Here is a 26,206-nt window from a genome sequence, read left to right as displayed (position 1 = left end):
ACATTAATGGCACAAACTTCGGCTTCCGGACCACCAATCGGATGTCAGCTGATTGTATCTCCAGACACCAGTCGTTTGTGCTGGTCGCCGCCATCGGAACGGGGAATGATGACCGTCACGGAAGACGTCGACGAGAAGACGCTCGAAATGTACGTAGTCTTCCGGTTCACTTGTGATTTTATTTCTTCCCGTCCGGTGGTGACAACTTGGTGCAGCTTTTTCGGCAGCTGTTCGGCATCACGGAAGTCGATCCGACCGGGCGCTGGAGTTCTGCTTCTCCTTGATCAAGAGGCGATGCATCCGGCAAACTTTCGGTGGCCGTCTTCTTTCTCAAACCGGTGTTCCAGTCGAAGAATCGGAAGTAGCTGTGGAATAAACATTGAAGCAGGAGGTTAGCACTTGTGGAAACGGAAAAAGCAACAACTTACGTTTGCCACCAGCAACATCTTGAGCAGCTTCATCTCGACGGGAACGTTCCACCGGTTCCATCAAAACTTTTTTGTTTGTTTTTGTTTTGCACGGCTTGCTTTGATTGGTCTAGAACGATTTGACAATTGTACGCATCGCACATAACGCACCTGATTAAGGTATGCGCCGAAATGTTTGCAACACGCAAGCAATGCAATTGTGGTTTGTTGACGAATCTGTTAACATTGCAAGCATATTCGAAGAATTTGTTATCAAATTTGATAACATCCAATGTAAACGGATTCGTCGCGGGACGTTTTCGAATACACTGACCGGATTTCTTTCCGTGCAGCGTCGCGTAGAATGCTTCCTTCTCATCATCGGTCTTTTCTTCGTGGGGGCAGTGCACGTCGATGATGCTGTAGTTGAAGAAACGGCCTCTTATCCTCAACTTACTCATCCGCTCGCTGAACGCCGTGAAGCCGAACACGCGATCCTGCATCTTGCCCCGCACGATAAAGCCGGAACCCAGCTTCTTGTCCGTGCCGCCGCTCAGAAAAAATCTGGAATTGGTCTGCTGACCTGGCCAGTTTAGCACCTGCTCCTCCTCCAAGCACACCTCCTGCAGTGCCACAACATCGAAGTTGCGAGGTTGCAACTCATTCGCTAAGGCGAATTCGAAACCCAAGAAATTCAAAGACCTGCAGTTCCAGGAGCCGATTCGCCAATCGGTGGTTGCCATTCGCGATCCTCTTTTTCGGTAGGCAGCCTTATCAGGGCTGCGCTACCTAGTCTCGGGGTGGAGAACCACCTAAGGGCTACCGACACCTAGCCCCGGTTTTCTCACGCTACCGTAACGGGGTTTTTATCTCGAAGCCTAACGGTCTTCATATCCGGAAGAGGACGTCCTGCGTTTGTGCGTGTATGCGCTTCACTTTACAGCACAGAATTTTCACAAAAGTACAATAGAATAACTTTTATTTTATTTTCGCAAAAAAAAGTTTAAAACTTTTCTCGTTTTCTTTTTTCTATTTTTAAATTTAAACTGTCAAAATTTCACAAAAATATTTACTTGATCACTTAATTTCACTTGCGGATCGCCGATTATTCTCCAACTTGGCTTCCTTCGGGATTTGCCTTGACCACAGCTTCCGGCTTGGATGCTGGTGTTCTTCTGAGGCGGCCGCGGCAGCATCTTTTTTTTATGACCACTGCGACCAATTAGAGGAATATTGTGGTGTGACTCTTTTTTTTCGTAGCAAATCAGGTTAACCCAACACTATGGAACGATGAGAGGCAGCTCCTGTTTACTGCATGTTGTCCCAGTTAGGGTCGACTTGTTTTATAAAGTCTATCACCCTACTAGTACGGAAATGGTTGATATTGGAGGGATCCCTTTCCCAAAAAATAATATTCTAGTTTGAATCAGAGCACCACAATTACACAAAAGGTGCTCTGATGTTTCATTCTCAGTATTACAAAATCGACAATTTGCGTTTGGAATTTTCCTCATATTAAATAAGTGGTATTTGCATGGGCAGTGACCAGTTAGTAAACCAGTTATCACCCTTAAATTTTTTATATCTAGTTTTAATAGTTCCCGAGATAGTTTTCCACCTGGAAAGATAAATCTTTTTGCTTGTCTAGAAGTATCTGTAGAATTCCAGATTGAATTGATTGTTAATTGTTCCCAACGTTCCATTTTCAGAGAACAATCTGGAACACCAAATAAAGGTTCTGGGCCAATGAAGTCAGTTTCAGATCCTTTCCTTGCCAGGCTGTCCGCATTTTCGTTTCCTAAAATTCCACAATGCCCAGGAACCCTGTAAAGATTGACCGAGTTCTTTTGGGATTGACCGAGTTCTAGTCTTGACTGGCAGGTATACCCTTTCAGAGCATTCAGTGCTGCCAAGCTGTCGGAAAAGATACAAATATTAGCTAATCTATAATTTCTTTTAAGGCAAATGTGCAAACAATTATTGCATAAACTTCTGCTTGAAAAACTGTTGGAAATTGTCCCATTGGAACAGATGTCTTAATTCCTGGTCCAAACACTCCAGCTCCCGTTTTATTATTCATTCTAGAACCATCCGTGTAAAACAGAATAGAGCCTGGACGAAGATTAGGCCCACCATTATCCCACTCGTAGCGACTTTTAGCGTCCACTGCACAGTGTTCGGAATGGCAAAATTAAGTGGAATAAATTGATAACTCCTTAATTTGACGTCCTAACCAAATGGTGTCTTCGGAAGAGTTGTTGTACTTGATAAGGGCTATCTTTTGAAGTTATTGACATACAGGGTGACGAACTTCCAGGGTGTCAACCAAAATCTAACTTTGTTGGATGACGTTGTAGGGCTTTAATTTCTTCTGCAAAGTTGTAGAGGAGAAGATTTCATGAAAGTTTGTCGAAGACGCCAAATTTGTAGCTCTTAATCTACTCGAGATATACGCTATTTTTGCAAAAATGGTCCAAAAAAGCACTTTTTTGGTGATATTTTTTTTTGTCCGCCTTGTGGGCAGATATTGGGATTAGTTCACCTCGACCGTCCTAGCGACTATCTTTTGTGATTCCCTGTTATACTCTTAAGGCTGCAATTTTGCTCGAATCTTATTGAGAAGAATCATGCTATCTGTTTACAGTCTTTTTTTCCAATGCACATATACACTGGTAGAGTGCGCCTGAACGCAGTGCGTTGAAGCGTGGTTGTGCGAAAGGAAGAATTCTCCTCTCGTGTTTTTTGAGTCCGAACACTCATCGTATCTGTTAGCGCATCTTCGGCAAGTTGACCAGTCAAGCTTCTTTCGAGGTGCACAAATCAGCCGAAGCTAAGTAGTAGTAGTTGACCTAGCGAAGGAGAAATGAGCAACTTTTGAAGAACTGTTATGGCTCGCAGGCTGTTGATGTCCAACTTCAAATGATGAGGACGGACGGGGACTGGAGCGCACAGTGGTTCAAAAGGCTGTTTTGACGAACTTAATTGATTAGAGCAAAAAGTAAGCATTTTTGTGCATCGACATGTTCTACTACTTTGTTCAGCGTTGTCATGGCCTACTTTTGATGAAATTTGTTTTTCAAAATACTCATCACAGTAGGCTATGGAATTTCTAACTTTTGACTGTTGAGAGATAGAGCTTTGGTGTCTTCGGCAAAGTTGTAGGGTTGAAAATTTCCACAAACTTTGTCGAAGACGCCAAAGCTCTATCTTTGCGTTGAATACCAGTTTTGGAACCTTTTTCATAAATCCCTGCCGAAAACCAGTTTTTACTAAAACTATGTTGAACTTTGATTTTTGACGATTACAATGTTCAGAAAAGTTGTCAGTAATATCAAAACAAACAACTTTGTCGAAGACGCCAAATTGATAGGAGCTATGTGTGATGAGTTATAGCAAGATTTGGTGATAATTTAGCTAGTTTTCGAGATCGGTATACAAAGCCTCGGGCAAATTTGGGCAAAAACCCATACAATAGGCTTCAAGTATGACTATTCCACTACAAAATGTCAGGTGAATCATTCGTCCGAAGGTTTACGGTCATAGATTTCTGAGCAATTCAATTTATTTTATTTTTGATGACTATTTAAATGCATTTAGGACACTTTTAAGGCACATAAGCCATTTTTGCGATTTTTTCGGACACACGAGGCGTGTAGGCCAGAGTCTTGTGAAAATTTTGATGTTTTTGATTCGAATAAATTGTTTCATTGCTGGACATTTCCACCTTCTATTCCAGGTTGATGGTCTCCCTTATTTGTTTGGTTTTTTATTTCAAGTCTGGAAGAACCATCTTCGGAACCCTGTGCGATCAACGCTCGGGGTTCGTCGGACAGTCCTTGCCAGATAAATCAGTTAGTGAATTGTTTTTTTCACTGGTGTTCGGGACGACCGAAAGGTGCTTGCCCCCACCCGTACGACGAGAACGACTACGCCCCTGCGCATCGGCAGAGCTGTCATCGACGACGAGAACAACAAGTTAGCCGCTCGAACCGCCTAGCAACAGGCAGGCGTTGAGCGCGATCAACACAAGTCATCCAACCGTCGGACGTGCCGGACGCGACGCGCAGCAGCAGAAGTGAAGGAAGGAAGAGCGGAGGAAGAAGAAGAGGAAGAAGGAAGTGATGTAGGAGAAAATAGAGAAAGTGAAAGTAGAACCTTCCAGTGTCTTTTCTTCGGACCCCTTTCCGACCCCTAAATACAGTCCACTCCGAAACACTGGCCAATCGTGGCCGGTGCATAAACATTTGGTCCAATCCGACCCGGATTGAAGAGTGTTCTGCTGCTGCCCGCGACCGGACCTGCTCAAACTTGCACGCCGTGTGCGAATGAGCCAAATCACCGCGCGTGTGTGTGTGTGTGTGTGCGTCACGGCCGAGTGACGCAATGCAACCGCGAGTGAATCGAACAACAAGTTCGGAAGTTAACAATTTCACCGAGTGAAAGAGTGGCCACTAGTTTCCGCCGGAAAAAAGTGACACACGAAATGTGGTTTTGTGCGCGACGTGACAGTGAAGAATCCGCACACGCCGGGTGCGACGGACAAGCACCAACCTGCTGGCCGGACCTAGTTCCGGAAGCCACTCCCGTCTGGCCGGATCCTGTTCCGGAGACGAACCCCGCTCTCCCAGGGCTTGCCCTGCAAGCAACAACCGGCTGGCCGGTCCTAGTACCGGAAGCCACCCCCGTCTGGCCGGGCCCTGTTCCGGAGACGACCCCCGCTCTGCCAGGTCCTGTCCTGGAGGTACCAACCGGCTGGCCGGACCTAGTTCCGGAAGCCACCCCCGTTTGGCCGGACCCTGTTCCGGAGACGACACCCGCTTTGCTAGGTCCTGTCCTAGAAGCACCCGCATCGCTGGATCCTGTTCCGGGTGCAAATCAAGCCCTGCCGGGTCTTGTCCCGAAGGCAATCTCCGCCCTGCCGGACCATGTTCCGGAGGCTCTCAACGCTATGCCAGGCCCTGTCCGGGAGGCAATTCAAGCCCTGCCGGGTCCTGTCCCGAAGGCAATCTCCACCCTGCCGGACCGTGTTCCGGAGGAAGTCACCACTCTGCCAGGCCCTGTCCTGGAGGAAAGCGTATCACTGGATCCTGATCCAGATGCAGTCCAAGCCCTGTCGGGTCCTGTCCCGAAGGCAATCTCCACCCTGCCGGACCTTGTTCCGGAGGATTACACCGCTCCGCCAGCCCCTGTCCTGGAGGCCCTCGCATCGCTGGATTCTTTTCCGGATGCAGCTCAAGCCCTGCCGTGTCCTGTCCCGAAGGCAATCTATTCCCAGCCGGACCGTGTTCCGGAAGCAAAACCTAAAAAGGTCGGCGACTCCGCGATCAACCGAGATCCCGCGCCGAAGCTAGACAATCCAGCAAGCCCACCTGATACAAGCCGCGCCTATCGGAGGACGGCTCCAACGACAACCAACCTCAACCCGAACGAGAGAAACCCGAACCAGTCGAGTCTCCCGCATCTCCCAGATCGTGATCGGTGCCATCAAGAAGCGATGCGTCGCCGACGCACCAAACCAAGCTGATGAACGCGAAGCACAAAGGCCACCTGACGAAGGTGCAATTCAACGTCGGCCCTGGGACCCAGGGGTCGCGCCGCGTACGCAGTCCAGCAAGAACACCACCCAGGATCGAGTTCCGTCTGTTGAGAGAACTCAACGGGGGGGAGAATGTTCGGGACGACCGAAAGGTGCTTGCCCCCACCCGTACGACGAGAACGACTACGCCCCTGCGCATCGGCAGAGCTGTCATCGACGACGACAACAACAAGTTAGCCGCTCGAACCGCCTAGCAACAGGCAGGCGTTGAGCGCGATCAACACAAGTCATCCAACCGTCGGACGTGCCGGACGCGACGCGCAGCAGCAGAAGTGAAGGAAGGAAGAGCGGAGGAAGAAGAAGAGGAAGAAGGAAGTGATGTAGGAGAAAATAGAGAAAGTGAAAGTAGAACCTTCCAGTGTCTTTTCTTCGGACCCCTTTCCGACCCCCCTAAATACAGTCCACTCCGAAACACTGGCCAATCGTGGCCGGTGCATAAACAACTGGTGTATCCATCAGAAGAACCCTGGGGTCCTTTCCGATGTCTACTCCAGTAATATTGTTTGTTTGATCATTTTTCTTACCAGAAGATTCAGACGACTCGTTCTCCTGAGCCATCTCATCTCCTACCTGAGCCTCCGCCGATAATCCTTCGTCGAAGTGATCCACTTCCATGTCCTCGTCCGAATCGTCATCTGCCGGATGGCTTCCGGTTTCCGCCTGCTTCCTCCGGAACATGGTTTGCCCGAATTTATAGTTCACGACAAATTTCTGTTCCTCCAGCAGCTTCATCGATGCCGTGTCGATGGTGAAGGCCCACTCGACATGATCGTTTTTCCCCGAGCGACGCAGGATTCTCCAGGCTGACGTGTCGAGGTTGTCATTTTGGCTTTCGAGATATCCCAGAACGGTGTCGTTCTCGTCGTTTTTGCTTCTGTAGAAGTATCCCCGAAGCACTTCTTTGCGAAGGGATATCAGCCTCGTCCACAGCACTGAGCACTGCATTTTCCCACGGAGAGATCGAGGACACAACCATTTTCACCCAGTTTGCTGTGCTATTTTCCTGGCATAATAGCATCACAAGTCCTACATACGACTTGCAATACACGAACTTAGGTTTAAACTGCTCCTTTCGCTGCTCTAACACCTTCTTTAGCAGCACCTCTTTGACCGCATCTTGCTGCTCGGATGTCAGCTCAGCGTCCGGATACGACGCAGGGACAATGCCAAGCTTGATCCGACTGGCAATCTGCTGGTAGGTTGGGGCTGGAAGGATTTCTCTTCGAATTGTTTTGTTTGCACTCCCCTCTGCTGTCTCGCCGCTTTTCTTCTTCTCGACCTTCCCTCCACGAGCACCAGAGCCAGCGCCACCAGCACTACCATCTGCGCCCCAGCTCCAGTACTAGCAGCACCAGCATCTCCGCCAGCACTAATACCTGCCATAGCACCAGCACTAGCAGAACCTCCTTCGCCACTAGCACTGACACCTGTACCAGCAACAGTACCAGCACCAGCATCTGAACTAGTACCGTCAGCACCGACATTCTTCTTCTTCTTCTTCTTCTTCTTTTTCTTCTTATCGAGCTTGCCTTCACTGGGGGGAGCGGCCGTGGCTGACTGGTTACGGTGTTCGCTTTGTAAGCGAATGGTTCTGGGTTCGATTCCCATCTGCTCCCAACGAGAAAGTTAAGAACACATAATTTTGAAATGATGAATATGAACGAAAAATCAAAGCCGCTCGAGGCGGGGTTCGATCCCCCGTCCTTTGGTTTGGTAAGCAAAAATGCTAACCACTAGGCCATGACGACTTGGTGAGCGTGGACTGGAATTAGGAATACTGTTACAGAGAGCGAGTTGTGGCGCTATAACCACGGCTAATAGTGTCCAGGGCATTCTTTTTTTTTTTTTTTTGTTTATTGTTTATTCGTCAAGCTTATGTAGACTACTTACAATTTTCTTACATACTAGATATTATTTCTATTGTACAGATTTTTTCGTAGTTCCGGTTTAGACATGTCGAAATGTATGTACTGTGAATTTTCATTATAAAAGCGCATCATTTGATTTAATGGCGAATTTTTAAATAATTTGTCGTGTATGTAGTTATTCTAAAAAGTGGTGAATGTCTAAGAGTACGGCTTGGTTCATGAATACTATTGCGTATTACTGAAAATAATGCTGCTGACTGTATGCGTTGAGAAATAATGTCGTTGATGAAAGAGAGCATGGCAAATTTACGACGTTCTTGTAATGATTGTATGTTTATGAGCATGCAGCGTGCTTCATACGATGGGAGAGGAAATGCAGTCCAGTTAAGTTTACGTAGTGCGTACAGTAAGAATTGTTTTTGGACAGATTCAATACGTGCTTGGTGTACGGCATAGTATGGATTCCAGACGATACTACAGTATTCCAAGAGTGGCCTGACATACGTTATATAGAGTAATTTAATAGTATACGGGTCCTGGAAGTTGAATGCAAAGCGCTTTATAAAGCCTAATGTACTTTTGCCTTGTTTATTATTGTGTTATAGTGTTCTACAAAAGTTAGTTGTGAGTCTAGGATGACACCTAGATCACGTACTACTTTGCATTTTTCTACTGGTTGGTTTCCTAATAATACTGTTATGTTTGGTGTTTCATGTTTTCTGCTGAAGGCAATGGAGTTACATTTCTTTACATTCAATTGGAGTAGGCTTTTACTACACCATGTGTAGAAAAGATTAATTTCGTTTTGGAATACATGACTGTCATAAATTCGTGTAAATACAATGTCCCATCCCAGAGGGTCCCGGAGTACCAAACCTTCTTAGCATGGTGCTCCCAACGAATACAACCAAAATCTCGGAGCGTATGGTGGTGTGTCCCCACGCTTCTTCCTCCCCTGTCGATTCAGAATTGTGTTGTTGTTCGAACACTCAGTGCTCAAACTCAACCCAATTACGAGTCATCTCTGCGATACGGCTTTATTAGGGAGCGGCCGTGGCTGACTGGTTACGGTGTTCGCTTTGTAAGCGAATGGTTCTGGGTTCGATTCCCATCTGCTCCCAACGAGAAAGTTAAGAACACATAAATTTGAAATGATGAATATGAACGAAAAATCAAAGTCGCTCGAGGCGGGGTTCGATCCTCCGTCCTTTGGATTGGTAAGCAAAAATGCTAACCACTAGGCCATGACGACTTGGTGAGCTTGGACTGGAATTAGGAATACTGTTACAGAGAGCGAGTTGTGGCGCTATAACCACGGCAAATAGTGTCCAGGGCATTTGTGGAAATACAATGTCCCATCCCAGAGGGTCCCGGAGTACCAAACCTTCTTAGCATGGTGCTCCCAACGAATACAACCAAAAACCTCGGAGCGTATGGTGGTGTGTCCCCACGCTTCTTCCTCCCCTGTCGATTCAGAATTGTGTTGTTGTTCGAACACTCAGTGCTCAAACTCAACCCAATTACGAGTCATCTCTGCGATACGGCTTTACGCAGTAGGCCTGGCCGCTTTAACGCTTGTGATGTTTCAATGCATTCTAATGCAATGGTGCACTGCAAATGTTAATAAATGACAAGAAGAGTGCTAGGCGTCATCTAACCTAAGGCACTCTCCAGGATCCCTTCGAAAGATTGGCTGCGCTAGGGTCTGATTAGATTAGATTAGATTAGATTATCGAGCTTGCCTTCACTGCCAGCAGAGCCGGATGGGCCGGGCAAGCCTCCTGCTTCCTCTTCTTCCACTTCTTTGTTCTCAACATCTCCATTCGCTGATTTTTCATCCACCGCAACTTCATTCATCACTACATCATCCTCTTCTTGCGCCGATACGTTCGAACCCCCATCATTCACCTTCTTCGTGGCTGCCGAACCCTCAGCGCAGACCTTTTTTGGGACCGGATTGGGGACAGTGCCACCGTTGGGTGAATTCAACGAAGTGTTCCTTGACCGTTTTGGCGTCGAGGAAATAACCGAGGAACGAGCTTCTTCTTTTTTCATGCCCCCCTCGATTTTCTTATTCATCTTCCTCCTCTCCGAGCCAGCTAGCTTCGGCTCGACCAGATCAGCCGACCCATCAGCAGCGACTCCCGGAGTCACAGCTTTGATAGTGATGTTGATTCCATCGTCTTCCTCCTCGGAGTCGAGGATCGATGACGAGCAGGAATCAATTTCCTCAAGCGATTTGCTTTGCACCATCCTCGCGAATTTCTTCTTGCTTCTCCATCTCGGATTGTTTTTAAGATATTCTCTTTCCTACTACACCCACTAAATAACCAAATTATTGGTCGCACTCTACTTTCTCCTCAAGCACCTACTTTGGAACTTTAACTTGACCACACTTCCAGCGTAGGATCAACGTCGCTTAGACCCGAAAATCGATTTTATTTTTCCGAGACGCGGAACAATTTTGGCAGCTGTCCATACAAAAATGGTATGTAAATATTCAAACAGCTGTAACTTTTGAGTGAATTTTCTGATCAATTTTGTGTCTTCGGCAAAGTTGTAGGTATTGTTGAGGACTTTTGAGAAAAAATAGGTACACGGAAAAAAAAATTTACAGATTTTTGTATCAACTTTTTTTTCACTAAAACTCAATTTCCCAAAATACGATTTTCGAGATTTTTTTATATGTTTTAGGGGACAAAAATCCGCAACTTTTGAGCCATAGAGAAACACGGTCAAAAAATCTGCCGGAGAGTTATAAATTTTTGAAAAAATAGTGATTTTTGGAAAAAATCGATGTTTCATGCAAAAACAAGTTTGACATTATTTTTTAATGCAAAATTGAATTTGCAATCGAAAAGTACTTTACAGATTTTTTGATAAAGGGCTCCGTTTTCAAGATATAGCCACCAAAAGTTTGATTTTAGCGAAATATTTGCAGTTTTTCATTTTTTAAATATAGTGACCATGAGTGACCATTTCTAAAAATATTTTTTTTGAAAAGTTCTGAAAATTTGCTATAAAATTGTCTAAGAGACATTGAAGATTGGACCTCTGGTTGCTGAGATACAGCGGCTTAAAGAAAAAGAAACACGAAAATTGAAGTTTTCTAAGTCTCACCCAAACAGCCCACCATTTTCTAATGACGATATCTCAGCAATTAGTGATCAGATTTTAAATGTTAATACATGAAACATTCGTGAAATTTGAAGTGCCAAACATTGAATATTACGCCCATTTAAAATGCTAGTCTTGATTTAAAAATTTTCAAAATATTTTTTTCGAAAAGATCGGAAAATTTCAAAAATGTTTCATGTATTAATATTGAAAATCGGACCATTAATTGCTGAGATATCGTCATTAGAAAATGGTGGGCTGTTTGGGTGAGACTTAGAAAACTTCAATTTTCGTGTTTCTTTTTCTTTAAGCCGCTGTATCTCAGCAACCAGAGGTCCAATCTTCAATGTCTCTTAGGCAATTTTATATCAAATTTTCTGAACTTTTCATGGAAATGGTCACTCATGGTCACTATTTTAAAAAAAAACTGCAAATATTTCGCTGCAAATCGGTCTATATCTTGAAAACGGAGCCCTTTATCAAATGTGCGAGATTTTGATAATGTCAAATGGGCAAAAGATTTTTTCATATCTCATAATCTTTGGGAAAGTTGCGGTTTTGAAAAATAATGATAAAATCTGCAAATTGAAGTGCTTCTGGGGACGCGCAGTCCTGTTTTCTCGCGATAATTTTCGTCTCTTTTGTGTCGCTGTTTGTGTGCATGGGGTGATTGGTCATAATAATTAAATAATGCCTTCATAAGTGAAGTGCTTCTGAGGACGCGCAGTCCTGTTTTCTCGCGATAATTTTCGTCTCTTTTGTGTCGCTGTTTGTGTGCATGGGGTGATTGGTCATAATAATTAAATAATGCCTTCATAAGTGAAGTGCTTCTGAGGACGCGCAGTCCTGTTTTCTAGCGATAATTTTCGTCTCTTTTGTGTCGCTGTTTGTGTGCATGGGGTGATTGGTCATAATAATTAAATAATGCCTTCATAAGTGAAGTGCTTCTGAGGACGCGCAGTCCTGTTTTCTCGTGATAATTTTCGTCTCTTTTGTGTCGCTGTTTGTGTGCATGGGGTGATTGGTCATAATAATCGAATAATGCCTTCATAAGTGCAGTGCTTCTGGGGACGCGCAGTTTTGTTTTCTCGCTATAATTTTCGTCTCTTTTGTGTCGCTGTTTGTGTGCATGGGGTGATTGGCCATAATAATCGAATAATGCCTTCATAAGTGCAGTGTTTCTGGGGACGCGCAGTCCTGTTTTCTCGCGATAATTTTCGTCTCTTTTGTGTCGCTTTTTGTGTGCATGGAGTGATTGGTCATAATAATCGAATAATGCCTTCATAAGTGCAGTGCTTCTGGGGACGCGCAGTTTTGTTTTCTCGCGATAATTTTCGTCTCTTTTGTGTCGCTGTTTGTGTACATGGGGTGATTGGTCATAATAATCGAATAATGCCTTCATAAGTGCAGTGCTTCTGGGGACGCGCAGTCCTGTTTTCTCGCGATAATTTTCGTTGTAAATGATCGTAAAAATTTATTCCAACATTCAGTTTTAGTATTAACTCATCAAACTATCGATTTTATGAAGAGTAAAGCGTCATTTATTTACTATTTTTGAAATTTGCTCGCGTTATCTAAATGGTAAAAACAGTAAAAATATACTGATAAGTCCAGCCCATAGCACTACTGCTCGGCTGGCACGCGTACGATAAAAATAAACTATTTTAAATAATCAATTATCTATCTTTCCGCAGCCGGCTGCCTAAGATTTAAAAATTTCAACCGATAAACAAAATGCTCATGGTCACATCACTGCCACTCGTGAATCCTGACCTCATACCCATCTACTAACCCCTCAAAACTCATGTGATACTTTGTCGGAGAAGCAGTCGATTGGGCGGTCTCTATCACTCAAGTATCGGACTAACATTCCCATCCACTTCCCCGTGACCCTACCACTGGTCGTGGCCGGCGCCGGTATTGATCAGCATGATAGGGGCCTTTGAGAAGTTGCGAAGCGAGGAAAGATAGCACCCACTCATCTTCCACGGCTCGTGGATGTAACTTCTGGAGGTCCTGGTCAATAACGGAGTAGCAACTGCGGGTGGGCACCTATGCTTATGCTTATGCTTAAAAAAAGTTGATAAAAAAATCTGCAAATTTTTTTTTCCGTGTACCTATTTTTTTCTCAAAAGTCCTCAACAATACCTACAACTTTGCCGAAGACACCAAATTGATCAGAAAATTCACTCAAAAGTTACAGCTGTTAGAATATTTACATATCATTTTTATATGGACAGCAGCCAAAATTGTATGGAGACTTGTATGGGTGAACCAATGACGCAAAATAGCTTATTTGGTCATAGGGAAGGCCCCCACAAAGTTTGAGTCAAATCAAAAAATACAAAAAATTAAAATGGTCGAAATCGGCCGATTTCGTAGAGAGTTGCTTACTTTTTAAATATTTTGAATATTTTTAACATTATCATAACTGTAACTGTGCGTTTCTTTTTCATGCTTTTTGACTTTATTTTTTCAAACCATTCAAAAAATTCAATAAACTTTTTTCATTTAAAATAAATTTAGAAATGATCAAAGTATGTTTGGTAGGTTCCAAAAGCCGAAGGAACCAGTCAGAGGGTGGCCACATACGAGCAATTTCTAGTATGGCAATATGGGTGTCAAAGTTTAAGATTTTCAAAATCATGCTCAAAAATTTAATTTTTCTAGTTCAAAAATTGCAATTTTCACAGGGACCAATTCCAATACACCAAATTTTACGGAATTTAACATGAAATAAACTAGAAAATCTACTGTAAATATAACAGGGAGATTTTTTTTACTTAATTTTATATTATTCAGCAATCAATTATATTTTTTTCACGGTTAATTTTGGAAACTCTAAAGTGGTAAAACCGGTCCAAAAATGATACTGAGTTTTATTTGTATCAATAAACTGTGATACTCATTTTGTTTGGTTTTAAAAATATTTTTGTATTTTTTTTACAAAATTTGCCATACTTTGGAATTTTGAGGTACCTGAAGCCGGTTCCAAAGCGGCAAGATTGATCCAAAAATGGTTCTGAGGATCAAGAATGAACTTGATTTGGAAAATCATGTACTTTGACTCCTATATTGCCTGGTCAAAAATAACTGTAATAAAAATAATTGTAATATTTTCGAAATTGACCGTATTCCGGGATCCATCGCGGTATCTGAAACTTGTCTCAATGTGGCCAATTGGAAAAAAAATGTTTCGGGGATCATGAATGAGTTCGATTTGGAAAATCATGTACTACGATACCCGTATTGTTTGATCAAACATAATTCTTTGGTTTTACGAAATTGCTCCGGAATTTACCGAAGTACCTGGAACCGGTTCCAACGTGGCCAATGGGTCTAAAAAATGGTTTTGTGGATCATGAGTGAGCTTTATTTGGAAAATCATGTACTTTGATACGCATATAGCATGATCAAAAATAATTCTTGATTTTTTTACGAAATTGACCGTGCTCCAACAACCACCGCGGTACCTGGAACCGGTCCCAAATTGGCCATTTCGGTCAAAAAATGGTTCTGTAGATCATGGGAGAGCTTGATTTGGAAAACCATGTACGTTGACACCTATTTTGCTTGGTAAAAAATAGCTCTGTAATATTTTCGAAATTGACCGTAATCCGGAATCCACCGCCGTACCTGGAACCGGTCCCAATGTGGGCATATTGGCCCAAAACGGTTCTGGGAATCATAAATATACTTAGAAATTAAATACGGAGCTTTGAATCTAACTCAAAAATGGTTTTACAAGTGTGCAGTGGCAGATCTAAAATTATTTTTTTTCTTTGTTGATGTTTTCGCTCCACTTCTCCCACTTGTTTCGCGCAAGGAGGACTTAGCCGTTTTTTCGGCGCGGGTTCCAAACTGAATGTGCTCTTTAAGTCAATAAGAGCGTGCTTGGCTGAAATGTTTCCCGTATCGATGGGTTACTTTGTTGATAAACATCAAATGCTTTGAAGTACATTTTCAAGGTCGTAAATGGTGATTTAATGCCTGTTGTAATGTTGCAAAGTTTTGGTACTTTGAGACATTCGCAAAGCTCATTTACTACTTCAAAACATTCCAGTGCTGATTTAGTACTGAATTGATACTTCAATTAAGTGCTTGTGGTTACTTGAGCTTTGTTGATAAATATCAATTGCTTTGAAGCACATTTTCAAGATCGTAAATGGTGATTTAATGCCAGTTGTAACGCTGCAAAGTTTTAGTACTTTGAGGCTTCCGCAAAGCTTATTTACTACTTCAAAACATTCCAGTGCTGATTTAGTACTGAATTGATACTTCAATTAAGTGCTTGTGGTCACTTAGGTATTCCCCCCTCCCCTCGACCCCGGTCGACCCCGAGAGACAAAACCTTTGAAAAATATTTGCATCGGGCAATCAGGTTTCAGATGAGTTTGTAAAAGGGGAATTATTCTGCGTCACACAGAAGTTGCCCCGACGCCTCTTAGATTTGTGGAAAACTTTGACCTAACGCAGATGGGGGAGCTGTGTTACGCTCCATACATTTTTTTAATTTGCACATCGAATAAAATAATCTAATAGAGTTTGAAAAATTCTTCCATTTTTTGGTACTTGACGGTATTTCTTTTAGGGACGTGTCGTTTTATGGAAAATTTAATGTACTTTTCGAATCTGAGTATTTTTTTTTAAATTTAGAACAACATTTGGTTGGACAACCCTGCCCTAAAAAATCCGCGTGGTTTTCGAGTAATAATGTATAGCACCAATAAATTTAATAAACTTAATACGTTTTCTTACAGGCATCTCCTCTCGTGATGCAGCATTTTCCGATAAAAACATTCACGTTTCTTTCTTAAGAACTGTGCCACCATATTATCACCAAGCTGATGTTTGGCTTGAAATGTTAAGCCATTTTGGGTACACAAAGGTAGATTAGAGACATATTTAACCTTTCGGCAGTCGCGTACGTAAGCAACACCGAAACACACGACTGCCAAAGCGATGATTTTATTTGATTTAAATTGTTCAAATCTAATTTTTTAAATTGCAGGTAATTATAATTCATAGCTCAGATACGGACGGGCGAGCAGTTTTGGGAAGATTTCAGACTACGTCGCAAACAAACTATGATGACATCGATGTTCGTGCTACGGTAGAGAGTATAATAGAGTTCGAGCCAAAGCTTGAAAGTTTTACCGAAAATCTAATCGAAATGAAAACGGCGCAATCGAGGGTTTACCTGCTCTATGCAAAGTAAAAAAGTTTAGTTTTTTTTATTATTTTATGAATAATTTATTATTTTTTTTCAGTGAGGAAGACTCGTACGTTATTTTTAGAGATGCCTCCCAAAACAACATGACAGAAGCTGGACACATTTGGATAGTTACAGAACAGGCACTGAAAGCCAATAACACTCCAATTGGCGTATTGGGCTTAAAGCTTAACTATGCCAACAGTGAAAATGAGCATATAAGGGTGAGAAATGTAGATTTTGTTAAATTTTGTTCTATTAAACCAATCTAAAACCTAAATTGTAGGATGCTATTTATGTTTTGGCATCAGCTATTAAAGAAATGATGGCTCATAACGAAACTATTACAGAAGCCCCTAAGGACTGTGATGATACCGGTGCAATTTGGGAGTCAGGTAATGTGAGAAGTTGTGTTCAAAGATAACACTGACCTACAAAAAATGAAAAAATGACTGCGCAGGCTCAACTCGAAGGGAAGCATAAAGTTTGGGGTCCCCAGAATCACGTGCATTTTGAATTTTTCAAAAGTAGTTTGTCTGGACCGAATGGTTTTCCTCCAAAGTTTGTATGGAAAATTAGGACGGTTCGTCGCTCTTGCATACAAACCAAAAATTGCATGCATTATGTAGGACCGACCGAGCCACGTAGCCTAGGGGTAATGCTTCCGCCTCGTAAGCGGTAGATCGGGGTTCAAATCCCGGCTCGGACCAACACAACTGGTGATCTCTTCCCTTCTGGATTCGATTGCTTAGTAAAGGGAAGGTAGTGTATCGTCGCAAACTGGAGCTTATCACGACACCTTACACAGAAAAAAAATCAATTCTCGAAACCGTGAAGTCAGTTCACGATTATGAGAACCACGAAGGAATATATTCATGAGTATGGTGCATTTGCACCATAAACGTGAATATATTCCTTCGTGGTTCTCATAATCGTGAACTGACTTCACGGTTTCGAGAATTGATTTTTTTCTGTGTAGGGAGGCGACCTATGGAATGTTAACATTAACCTAAACATGTTAACATTAGTTGAGTGAAAAACTGCCACTGAATACGCTTTGTAAATGCCGGCCCCGATACTCTTCACGGGTGTTCCCCTCAGGAACTGGGAAAGATTTACTATTATGAAGGACCGCACTAATTCTCCATACAAACTTTGGAGAAAACCCATTCGGTCCAGACAAACTAATCTAATCTAATCAGCCAATCTTTCGTAGGGATCCTGGAGAGTGCCTTAGGTTAGATGACGCCTAGCACTCTTCTTGTCATTTATTAACAATTAGTGCTCCATTGCATTAGAATGCATTGAAACATCACAAGCGTTAAAGCGGCCAGGCCTACTGCGTAAAGCCGTATCGCAGAGATGACTCGTAATTGGGTTGAGTTTGAGCACTGTCCCGCCCGTGTGGATCAATCGGACCGCGCACTGGACTCACAATCCAGAGGTCGCCGGTTCGAATCCCGCGGCGGGCGCTCTAAAATTCTTTGTGTAAATATAGGTATTCGGCGCCGTCGCTCCGTGCCATACTTTCATACACTTAGGAGCCCAGGGCGGCGAAGTCCTTGTAGATAAAATGGAAGACACTAGTGGTTGGTACTAGCAATGGTGGCCGACAGCTATAAAGTCAACTTCGTTTTTTTTTGAGCACTGAGTGTTCGAACAACAACACAATTCTGAATCGACAGGGGAGGAAGAAGCGTGGGGACACACCACCATACGCTCCGAGATTTGGTTGTATTCGTTGGGAGCACCATGCTAAGATGGGTTGGTACTCCGGGACCCTCTGGGATGGGACATTGCCCTGGACTCTATTTGCCGTGGTTATAGCGCCACAACTCGCAGTATTCCTAATTCCAGTCCAAGCTCACCAAGTCATCATGGCCTAGTCGTTAGCCTTTTTTCTTACCAATATAAAGGACGGAGGATCGAACGCCGCCTCGAGCGACTTTGATTTTTCGTTCATATTCATCACAGAGTAACCCAGAGTGACCAGTCAGAAGAAATGTCATTTCATTTTTTGGCTCCATAAGGTTTGCTGGTAGCAGGCGTGCGATGTACCTGCGATGTACCACCAAGTTGAACCAAAAATCAAGAGGCAGTTGGAACTCTGTCTTACTCTGTGTATTCATCATTTCAAATATGTGTGTTCTTAACATTCTCGTTGGGAGCAGATGGGAATCGAACCGAGAACCATTCGCTTACAAAGCGAACACCGTAATCAGTCAGCCACGGCCGCTCCCCATTCGGTCCAGACAAACTATTTTTGAAAAATTCAAAATGATTCTGGGGACCCCAAAGTTCATGCTTTCCCTCGAGTTGATACTGCGCAGAAATTTTGTTGGTCGGTGTATTGAACTGATGCCAAATATGAGCTATCTACTATAAGATAAATTGAATATAACGGACATTGAAATTCCAATTCAGGAAAAATACACACAATCCCGTAAAACTTGAGCAATACAATTATCCTTGTTGCATTTCAAAGTCTTTTGAACACTTAAAAATGAGCCATAAATAACTATGCTGGAATGTTTTCAATTTTTGTCGCAACTTTTGAAAACTACTTCAAAAACCGATAAGGGACCATCCATAAACCACGTGGGCACTTGCATACTGGGGGTTAAACCGGATCCGGGACAATCCGGATTGTTTAACGTATTTGTTCCGAAACAGTATTTTTGGTCGAAAAATGTCAATAAAACTCGATTTAATCCCACCTGGGGTGAGATAGAGCCTTTCTTACTAAAGAATATAACAATGGTAGACTTTCTTTCAATTCATAACATAAACTTTGTTTATTTATAACGTCATCATAAAAGAAGTCTTATGATGAAAGCAAAGTATTAAAATGATATGTTTCCAAAAGAAATTAAAAACGCAATTTTCACCAATAGAATATTTTTAATCGTACATATTCTTAATCAAACAAACGTTTATGACAAACGCGAGCATAGCACCGCGGTTTTGGTTCTCTAGCTTCGGTAGAGCCCATTTGTGTGTTGGTAAAAATAAAAATTATGTAAAAGGGAGTTTATTCTGCGTTTGGGAAATTTGGCCCAAAACTGGTTCTTCAATTTTTTTATTTAGTTTAATTTCTATATCAATATAAATGTTTCGAACTATCAAGTGCAAATCGTCAATCTTATGTAAAATTGTCTAATCTTTACGATAAAAATATTTTCAGATTTTTAAAATCTGACCTAACATTTGAAAACGGCCAAATTTGACTCACTGTACACAGAAAAAAAGTGTAAACTTACACGGCATTGAAACCATGTTTCAAATGTAAACATGCTCAATGTAAATTTGAAATTCATCGTAAAGAGTTGTATCACTGACGAACTGACGTGTCACCCCATCAGGGTTGCCAGGTTGCCAGATAACTGGGAATGCCAGATTTTTCAAGTGTCCAGGATTACCAGGTCAAAATTTGAAAAATCTGGCAAAGTATCGAATAAAATCTGGCAAAATCTGGCAGACGGAAATCTAACAATTCGGAGTGGTGAAGGGGAGGGAGGGTATAAATCAATCCAAAAGTTTGTAGAATTCAGATGGTTTTACTGGTTGTATGGGCGTCAATATTTTTAAAAGATAGGCCCTGTTTATATACAACAACTTTCCAGAAGACACCATTTACCTAGGATGCACTTGAAACGAGTTAGAAATAAGTGTCGTACTCATATTAGGTAAATGTACTGCCAGTGTTGTCAGGAAATATAATTTTCCTGACTTATTTTCCAATCGGACTTTTGAAAACGCTATATCTTTTTTCAGAAGAGAGATAGAACCATACTTTCTTCGAGAAAGTTTTAGAGGACAATCAGTGCTACACTCCTACGGTATTGGTTTTAAAATTGAGTGAAACCTTAAAATTATAAAAATCAAAATACTCAGGGTGGCCACTCAAGTCGGGAAATCGGGAAAGTCGGGAAAAAGTCGGGAATTCGCCTAAATCCGCCAAAAAATCGGGAAAAGTCGGGAATTTATGATTTTTTGTCATAAAGTCGGGAAAAGTCGGGAATTTTGAGCATACTTGTTTGAAAATTATTTTTTAACTCTTGAATTATTTTGTAATATTTTGTACAATTTTCAAATTGAATTCACTGATTTCTGCTATAGTAACTTACTTTAAATTCAAGGTTCTTTTCACTATTTCAATAAATTTGAGGCATTCAAAATCTTAATGAATATTGGGGTCTTTGACACAGATTTTCATAATATTTTTTATGAATCAAATGATCGCTATTAATTTTTGTTCATCAAACAAGAGGTAAAGTTAATGAAAAACTGATATAAAAATAGAGCCTTAGAATTATGATTCTATTTAATTTTGTCACATAATTGAATATTTGAAAACAGATTCTAACTTGAGTTTGGCAATGGTTTTTTTTTGTAAATATTTTTAATTGTTTAACTAAATTCATTTAATAATTTAAAATTTGTTTTTTTTTTCGAATGTTGCCATTGAACTTTTTTTTGTGAGTATGGGAACTTGGCAAAAACGTTTTTTTATGCATTCCTTGACATTTTTCTAAATCCTTTGATTGAATAATAACAGCAGTCATGTTTTAAGCATTCTTTGTTTAAAAATAATGATGAAGTTTAAAAAAAAAATTGGAACGCTATTTTAAGTTCAGTTATATTTAACTTTGTGTCATTTCCAGTTGAAACGAAGTATCAAAAACTATACGTTTGCCAATTTAAAAAATAACATGGAAGTTATAAGTATTGTTGAACTTTCGATTATTTTTTCAAAGATTAATTGTTTGTGTTTCTACTCTGAATCATAAATAATGAAATTCAATTTTTGAAGTTTTTTTTATTTGTTGTTTAGTTTCTGTATTTACAAAAAAATGTTTTTTTGCCTATGTTTAGATTTTTTTTTTAATCCATTGAGATTTTTTTTTCGGTGGTTAATATTGACTGTTCTTATAGAAAGTTGTTTGTGTGAAATCATTCTTTAGATAAGAAATGCCTATTATTTGAGCATTCTGGAAAAGTCTGAAAAAAAAGTCGGGAAAAAGTCGGGAATTTGAAAATGAAATTTTAGTGGTCACCCTGTTAAATACAAAAAAGTTGGTTTTCCCATACTAAATTCCATACAAAATTGAATCGCTTTGCGCAAAGTGTGGGCTGAACCAATCGCTCCCAAATTTTGGGGGGTTGTTCATGGACCCAAAAGGGACCGAAAAAACTTTGTTCTGAAAAATCGATCATGTCGAGCCATCCTAATGGGCACAATAATGATAAGTTACATTATCTCTAAGGAAAACACAATCAATTTTATTTTATTTGCAATAAAATTCATTCATTTTAATCAAAAAGTTGTACAAAAATGGCTTAAAGTAAAAAAATCTGGCAAAATCTGTCAATATCTGGCACAGAGAAGGGCGAATCTTTATTCTGGCAGACACTTGAAAAATCTGGCATTCCCAGATTTATCTGGCAACCTGGCAACCCTGAGTGTCAGCCAGAATAAAGATTCACCCTTCTCTGTGCCAGATATTGACAGATTTTGCCAGATTTTGCACTTAATGCCTATTTTGAACAACTTTTTGATTAAAATGAGCGAATTTAATTGAAAATCATAAAATTTAGAACTAGTTTTTCTTAAAGTAAATGTAAATTCAACATTTTCTAGGCCATGAAATCAGTTATTGCAGCTGAATTCTACAAACTTTTGAATTAATTCATATCCTCCCTCATCTTCATGATTCAGAATTATCAGATTTTCATCTGCCCGATTTTTCAATTTTTGACCTGGTAAAATTTTGCCAAATTTTGTGTCGCGTCGTTCTCAGCTCCCATATATCCGATTTTGATTCTTCTGAATGCAGATGATAGCTAGACCGCAAATTGTCCAGCGAACACCAACTCCATCTACCTTCAGGCTCGCTGAACTAATTCTCTCTCCTACCTATATGTGTTTTTGATATTGCGACTATGCTTCAATTTGTAATCTGCGTCGTTTCAAAAAAGTATGCACTCAGAACGATTTTGGAGCGCGCTGTTCGTTTCGGCGAAAAGTGTGTCAGTTTATGCAGACTTCAACAATAGAGTAATCTACGTGCGAATGTATTGTGCGTACGTACACGAAAATAAAGTGAGGTTAAATTTTGTCAGCCAGCAAAATCAAATGGTGCGCTAGTGTGCGTATGCGAAACGTCATAAAGCTCTATACATTGCATGTAAAAATTGGCGCGAAGCGAGAGAAGAAAGCTAGTGAAGAGAGGGAAGAGAGAAAAATCGGTTGACGTCAGTTCGTCAGTGGTTGTATCCCAAGGCTGTATATCATAGGTACTCGCGATCTTGCTTTGCATTAGTGTGAGTGCATGACTCCGTGCCACTAAAACCAAAACAATAACAAAAGAACAATGGACCGTGCCAGGAAAACCAAAACATAAACAATGTCAGTGTCAGTGGAGTGAGAGAGTCAGAGATAACGATTTTGACAACCGCACTACTACACACTCAATCGCGAGTACCTTAGGTAGAAAGCCATGGTTGTATCCCATTTAAAGACCCTTCCGAGAATTGAATAGCTTATTTTCATTAAGGCTTCATCCCTAAAGTACGTCACGCTAAAATCATCCAAAATTTACCCCTCCTCCCCCCCTTTGTCACGCTTTTCCTATAGCGGTTTACGCACTTCGGAAGGAACCGGTCAAGAAAAAAATCAAATGGACAACAGCGGCAGCGCAAGCAAGTCAGAGAGGGTGAAGAAAAGCCCCAAGAAATCGCTCCCTCTCCTTTGTTCTGCCGTTCGTAAAGCTGTTTCTTGACCCCTTTCCTTCCGATCTGCATACTAGCCTTATACTTATAACATGCAATGTCACACTTGCTCAGACCCCCTCTCCCCCCCTAGAGCGTGACATACTTTATGGATGACGCCTAACTATGTTTTTGAATAATGGGATGGATTCGCAAGGGTCAAATCATTTTGAAGAACTACAGTCAGAATTGAAAGTATAAATATTTTCGAATTAATAGGCCTTATCTTAATAAAAATTAAGGTGAGCAGAGACAGGTGCCGGGGAAGGGCATGGGCGCCTAAACAAAAGGGCCTAAAAACATAAGAAAAAATTACAAAACAATTCAAGAAGTTTTCTGGAGTTTTTTTAACCTTCCTGGGATGTTAAGAAAAACTTACGTTAAAGGTGTTAAGGTGTATATGACCCCGAAATTGAAAATGCTGGCAAAAATCCATATTGCATCCGATTTTTGTTCTTTTGGACGCAAATGAAAGGTATGGATGTCTAGAAAGGCACCTATGCTACGAGGACCCGATTTGGCCACTTTGGTCCCTGGGAATCGATTCCAAAGAAACAAATCTTCCGACAAACCTGCTCTCATAGGTTTTGTTCGGTTTAGGTATGGATTAATGCAAAATAAACTATTTATAATCTGTAAAAATAAAATTCATGCTCTCCGAAACAGGTTAAACGCCATTTGGACCATATTTGGCCACTCCGGAACCGGTTTCGAATACCCTTGAAGAGGCCAAATTGTTATTTTGGTAAATACCTATCGTGCGGCATATCAAACTTCATGAAATTGCAAGCCATGCACTCTGGAACCAGTAAAAAAAATCAATTGGACCATATTTGGCCACTCCGAAACCGGTTCCGGATACCCTGGAAGAATCAGAAGTATTAAAAAACACCCAAAAAGCAAAAACTGAAAATTTGGTTTATTGAACCTTTTCAATTAATTAATTAATTGGTGTTTTTTTTGAACCGCCTATTCAGGGTATTCAAAAACACCCTAAAAGTTATAGGACCTTTTAACCTTCCTGGGGTGTTAAGAAAAACTTACGTTAACGGTGTGAAGGGGTCTATACCCAAGTAGCACACTTTGTTCGCCAAAAGATTTCCGAACTTGTTGTTGAACTTATTTATTTTTTTTTCCAACGTCCCTGAGAACTCTTGAACGCTGGAAAAAGTGCACGTTTTTCTGTTGTTGAACATCTCTTAACCCGTTAGAAATGTGCGTGGTTTAATCAAGTTTTACCAGCGCACATCCTACTTGCATAGAGAACGTTTGTTAAACATGCCATAAGAACTCTTGACTGTAAGATTTTGAACCGGGTTGGATAACGTCGTTAGAACCGTTTAACAACATTCTGCCATTAAGATTCAGAAGGGAGATATGCAAACGTTTTGATAACCGTTCAAGAACATATCGTGGCAGACAAGAATGTTAAACAGGCTTTTCATAAAATACATCCAAGGTGTTCGTTTAAAAGTGTTTTTTCTTAATTTAATCCTTTATTTGTTAGTAATGTCGTTTTACAATACTTTAACTACTAGTTTTTTTTGTAATTTATTAGTTTGGACAGGGATACGTCATTTATGAATGATAATAATATGAATGATGGATAATAAAAAAATATCAACCTTAAAAAATCATCCAATTTCCTAATTATGCCTTTGGAGATTGTTTTTCAATTATGTTTGAGTGCTAATTAACATTGCTTGCTACTGCTACTCTGCTACTGCTGCTGGTTCCCGGTGTTGCATTTTCAGTTTTCCTATTTGATGAAGAATCCTCAGGGCAAGTATCGAACCCAAGATCAGTCCAAATATCAAGTCCGGGCGCGCGTCTGCTTCTTTCCACGAGGGGTAATGTTGGATGAGCAGGCCTAAACGTCAACAAGAAGTCTGCGGTCATCTAGGTTTTACCAAGTTGACTAATCGTTTGCCAAAACTCCTTTTGAACATAAGCTGTTTCTATTTTTAGAACTATTTGTGCTTGTTTCGTAAACATGTTCTTGCTCGGTTTTCAAAACACGAACTTGAACTACACATAAACATCTTGTTTACGTGAAATCCCATCCTAAGCCAGAGGTCAATTCTTCTATGTTATCATGTTTAGCAAACTGAACCACACAACCATGTTGAACAACAATTTTTTGATCAAAATGAGAACAATTGGCCAAATTTTATGACACTTATTCAATAATTAACATATAAAAACGCTTGTGCAGCAATTGTTCAACATAAAAATAAAAAGCGATGTTTTACTTGCTACTTGGGTATGACCCCGAAATTAAAAATGCTGGCAAAAATCCATTTAGCAACCGATTTTCGTTCTTTTGGATGCAAATGAAAGGTATGAATGTCTAGAAATGTACCTATCCTACGAGGACCCGATGTTGCCACTTTGGTCCCTGGGAATCAATTCCAAAGGAACACATTTTCTGGCAAACCTGCTTTCATAGTTTTTTTTTAGATTTTGGTATGGTTTAATGCAACATGAACTATATTAAATCTCTAAAACTAAAAGTCATACTCTCCGGAACAAGTTCAATGCCATTTGGAACAGATCTGGCCACTCCGGAACCGGTTCCGGATACCCTGGAAGAGGTCAAACTGCTTTCTTGGTAGAAACCTATCGTGCGGCATATCAAACTTCACGGAATTACAAGCCATGCACTCTGGAACCAGTTAAAAATCAATTGGACCATATCTGACAACTTCGGAACCGGTTCCGAATACCCTGGAAGAGGCCAAACTGCTATTTTGGTAAAAAAACTATCGTGCGGCATATCAAACTTCATGGAATTACTAAAATTTAGCCAAACGCTTTGGAACCAGTAAAAAGCCAATTGGACCATATCTGGTCACTCCGAAATGAAACGGATTTCAATGCGAATGTGTACGACTTCCGTTTCAAACGCAACAACCGGTACGAACACAAAACGGAATTCGTATAATATTCGAATTGAATTCCGTTCTGATTTATAATTTGAATTGTGTTGACTGGGTGTTAGAGTTTAGCCACGTTCTGTGCTAAGTCATGTAAGCGTGCATCTGTCAAAACACACTTGCGAAAGAACAAAAATAACGGCCGCTGAAAAGGAACAAAAACGCTCGAAAAGTGACAGCAGCTCAAAAGCAAGCTCTAGTGTTTTGTATTTCGAGCAAGGGCTCTTTGGCGACCGCCGAACAGGACCGTTCGTGACAAGTTTTTCACAAATAACTGGAACATCCGGAACTAATTCCTT

The 26,206-nt window shown here is 41.1% G+C and overlaps 3 protein-coding genes across 8 annotated transcripts in view; 1 reads left to right on the top strand and 2 right to left on the bottom strand.

Moving 5' to 3' along the window:
• Positions 1-1,302, bottom strand: part of LOC119770811 (craniofacial development protein 2-like) — a 1,417-nt gene extending 115 nt beyond the window's left edge. Inside the window, exons 1-2 of the mRNA XM_038266334.1 lie at positions 429-1,302; positions 1-365 (exon numbers count right to left, since the gene is read on the bottom strand). The exon at positions 1-365 is cut by the window's left edge and continues 115 nt beyond it. Of these exons, the coding sequence (XP_038122262.1) occupies positions 458-1,150 (693 nt within the window). The 5' untranslated portion in view covers positions 1,151-1,302 and the 3' untranslated portion in view covers positions 1-365; positions 429-457. The remainder of the gene's footprint in view (positions 366-428) is intronic.
• LOC6048845 (kinase suppressor of Ras 2) overlaps positions 1-26,206 on the bottom strand; it is a 207,923-nt gene that overhangs the window by 14,452 nt on the left and 167,265 nt on the right. The window lies entirely within an intron of this gene.
• The window catches only part of LOC6052411 (glutamate [NMDA] receptor subunit 1), a 211,166-nt gene that overhangs the window by 64,760 nt on the left and 120,200 nt on the right, over positions 1-26,206 (top strand). For all 6 annotated transcript variants that reach the window (XM_038266329.1, XM_038266327.1, XM_038266328.1 and 3 more), the window contains 4 exons: positions 15,749-15,876; positions 16,000-16,202; positions 16,259-16,424; positions 16,487-16,595. In XM_038266329.1, the coding sequence (XP_038122257.1) occupies positions 15,749-15,876; positions 16,000-16,202; positions 16,259-16,424; positions 16,487-16,595 (606 nt within the window). The remainder of the gene's footprint in view (positions 1-15,748; positions 15,877-15,999; positions 16,203-16,258; positions 16,425-16,486; positions 16,596-26,206) is intronic.

Source organism: Culex quinquefasciatus, chromosome 3 (assembly GCF_015732765.1).
Source record: "Culex quinquefasciatus strain JHB chromosome 3, VPISU_Cqui_1.0_pri_paternal, whole genome shotgun sequence".
Taxonomy (NCBI): domain Eukaryota; kingdom Metazoa; phylum Arthropoda; class Insecta; order Diptera; family Culicidae; genus Culex; species Culex quinquefasciatus.
This window is presented reverse-complemented; position numbering and strand designations above follow the sequence as displayed.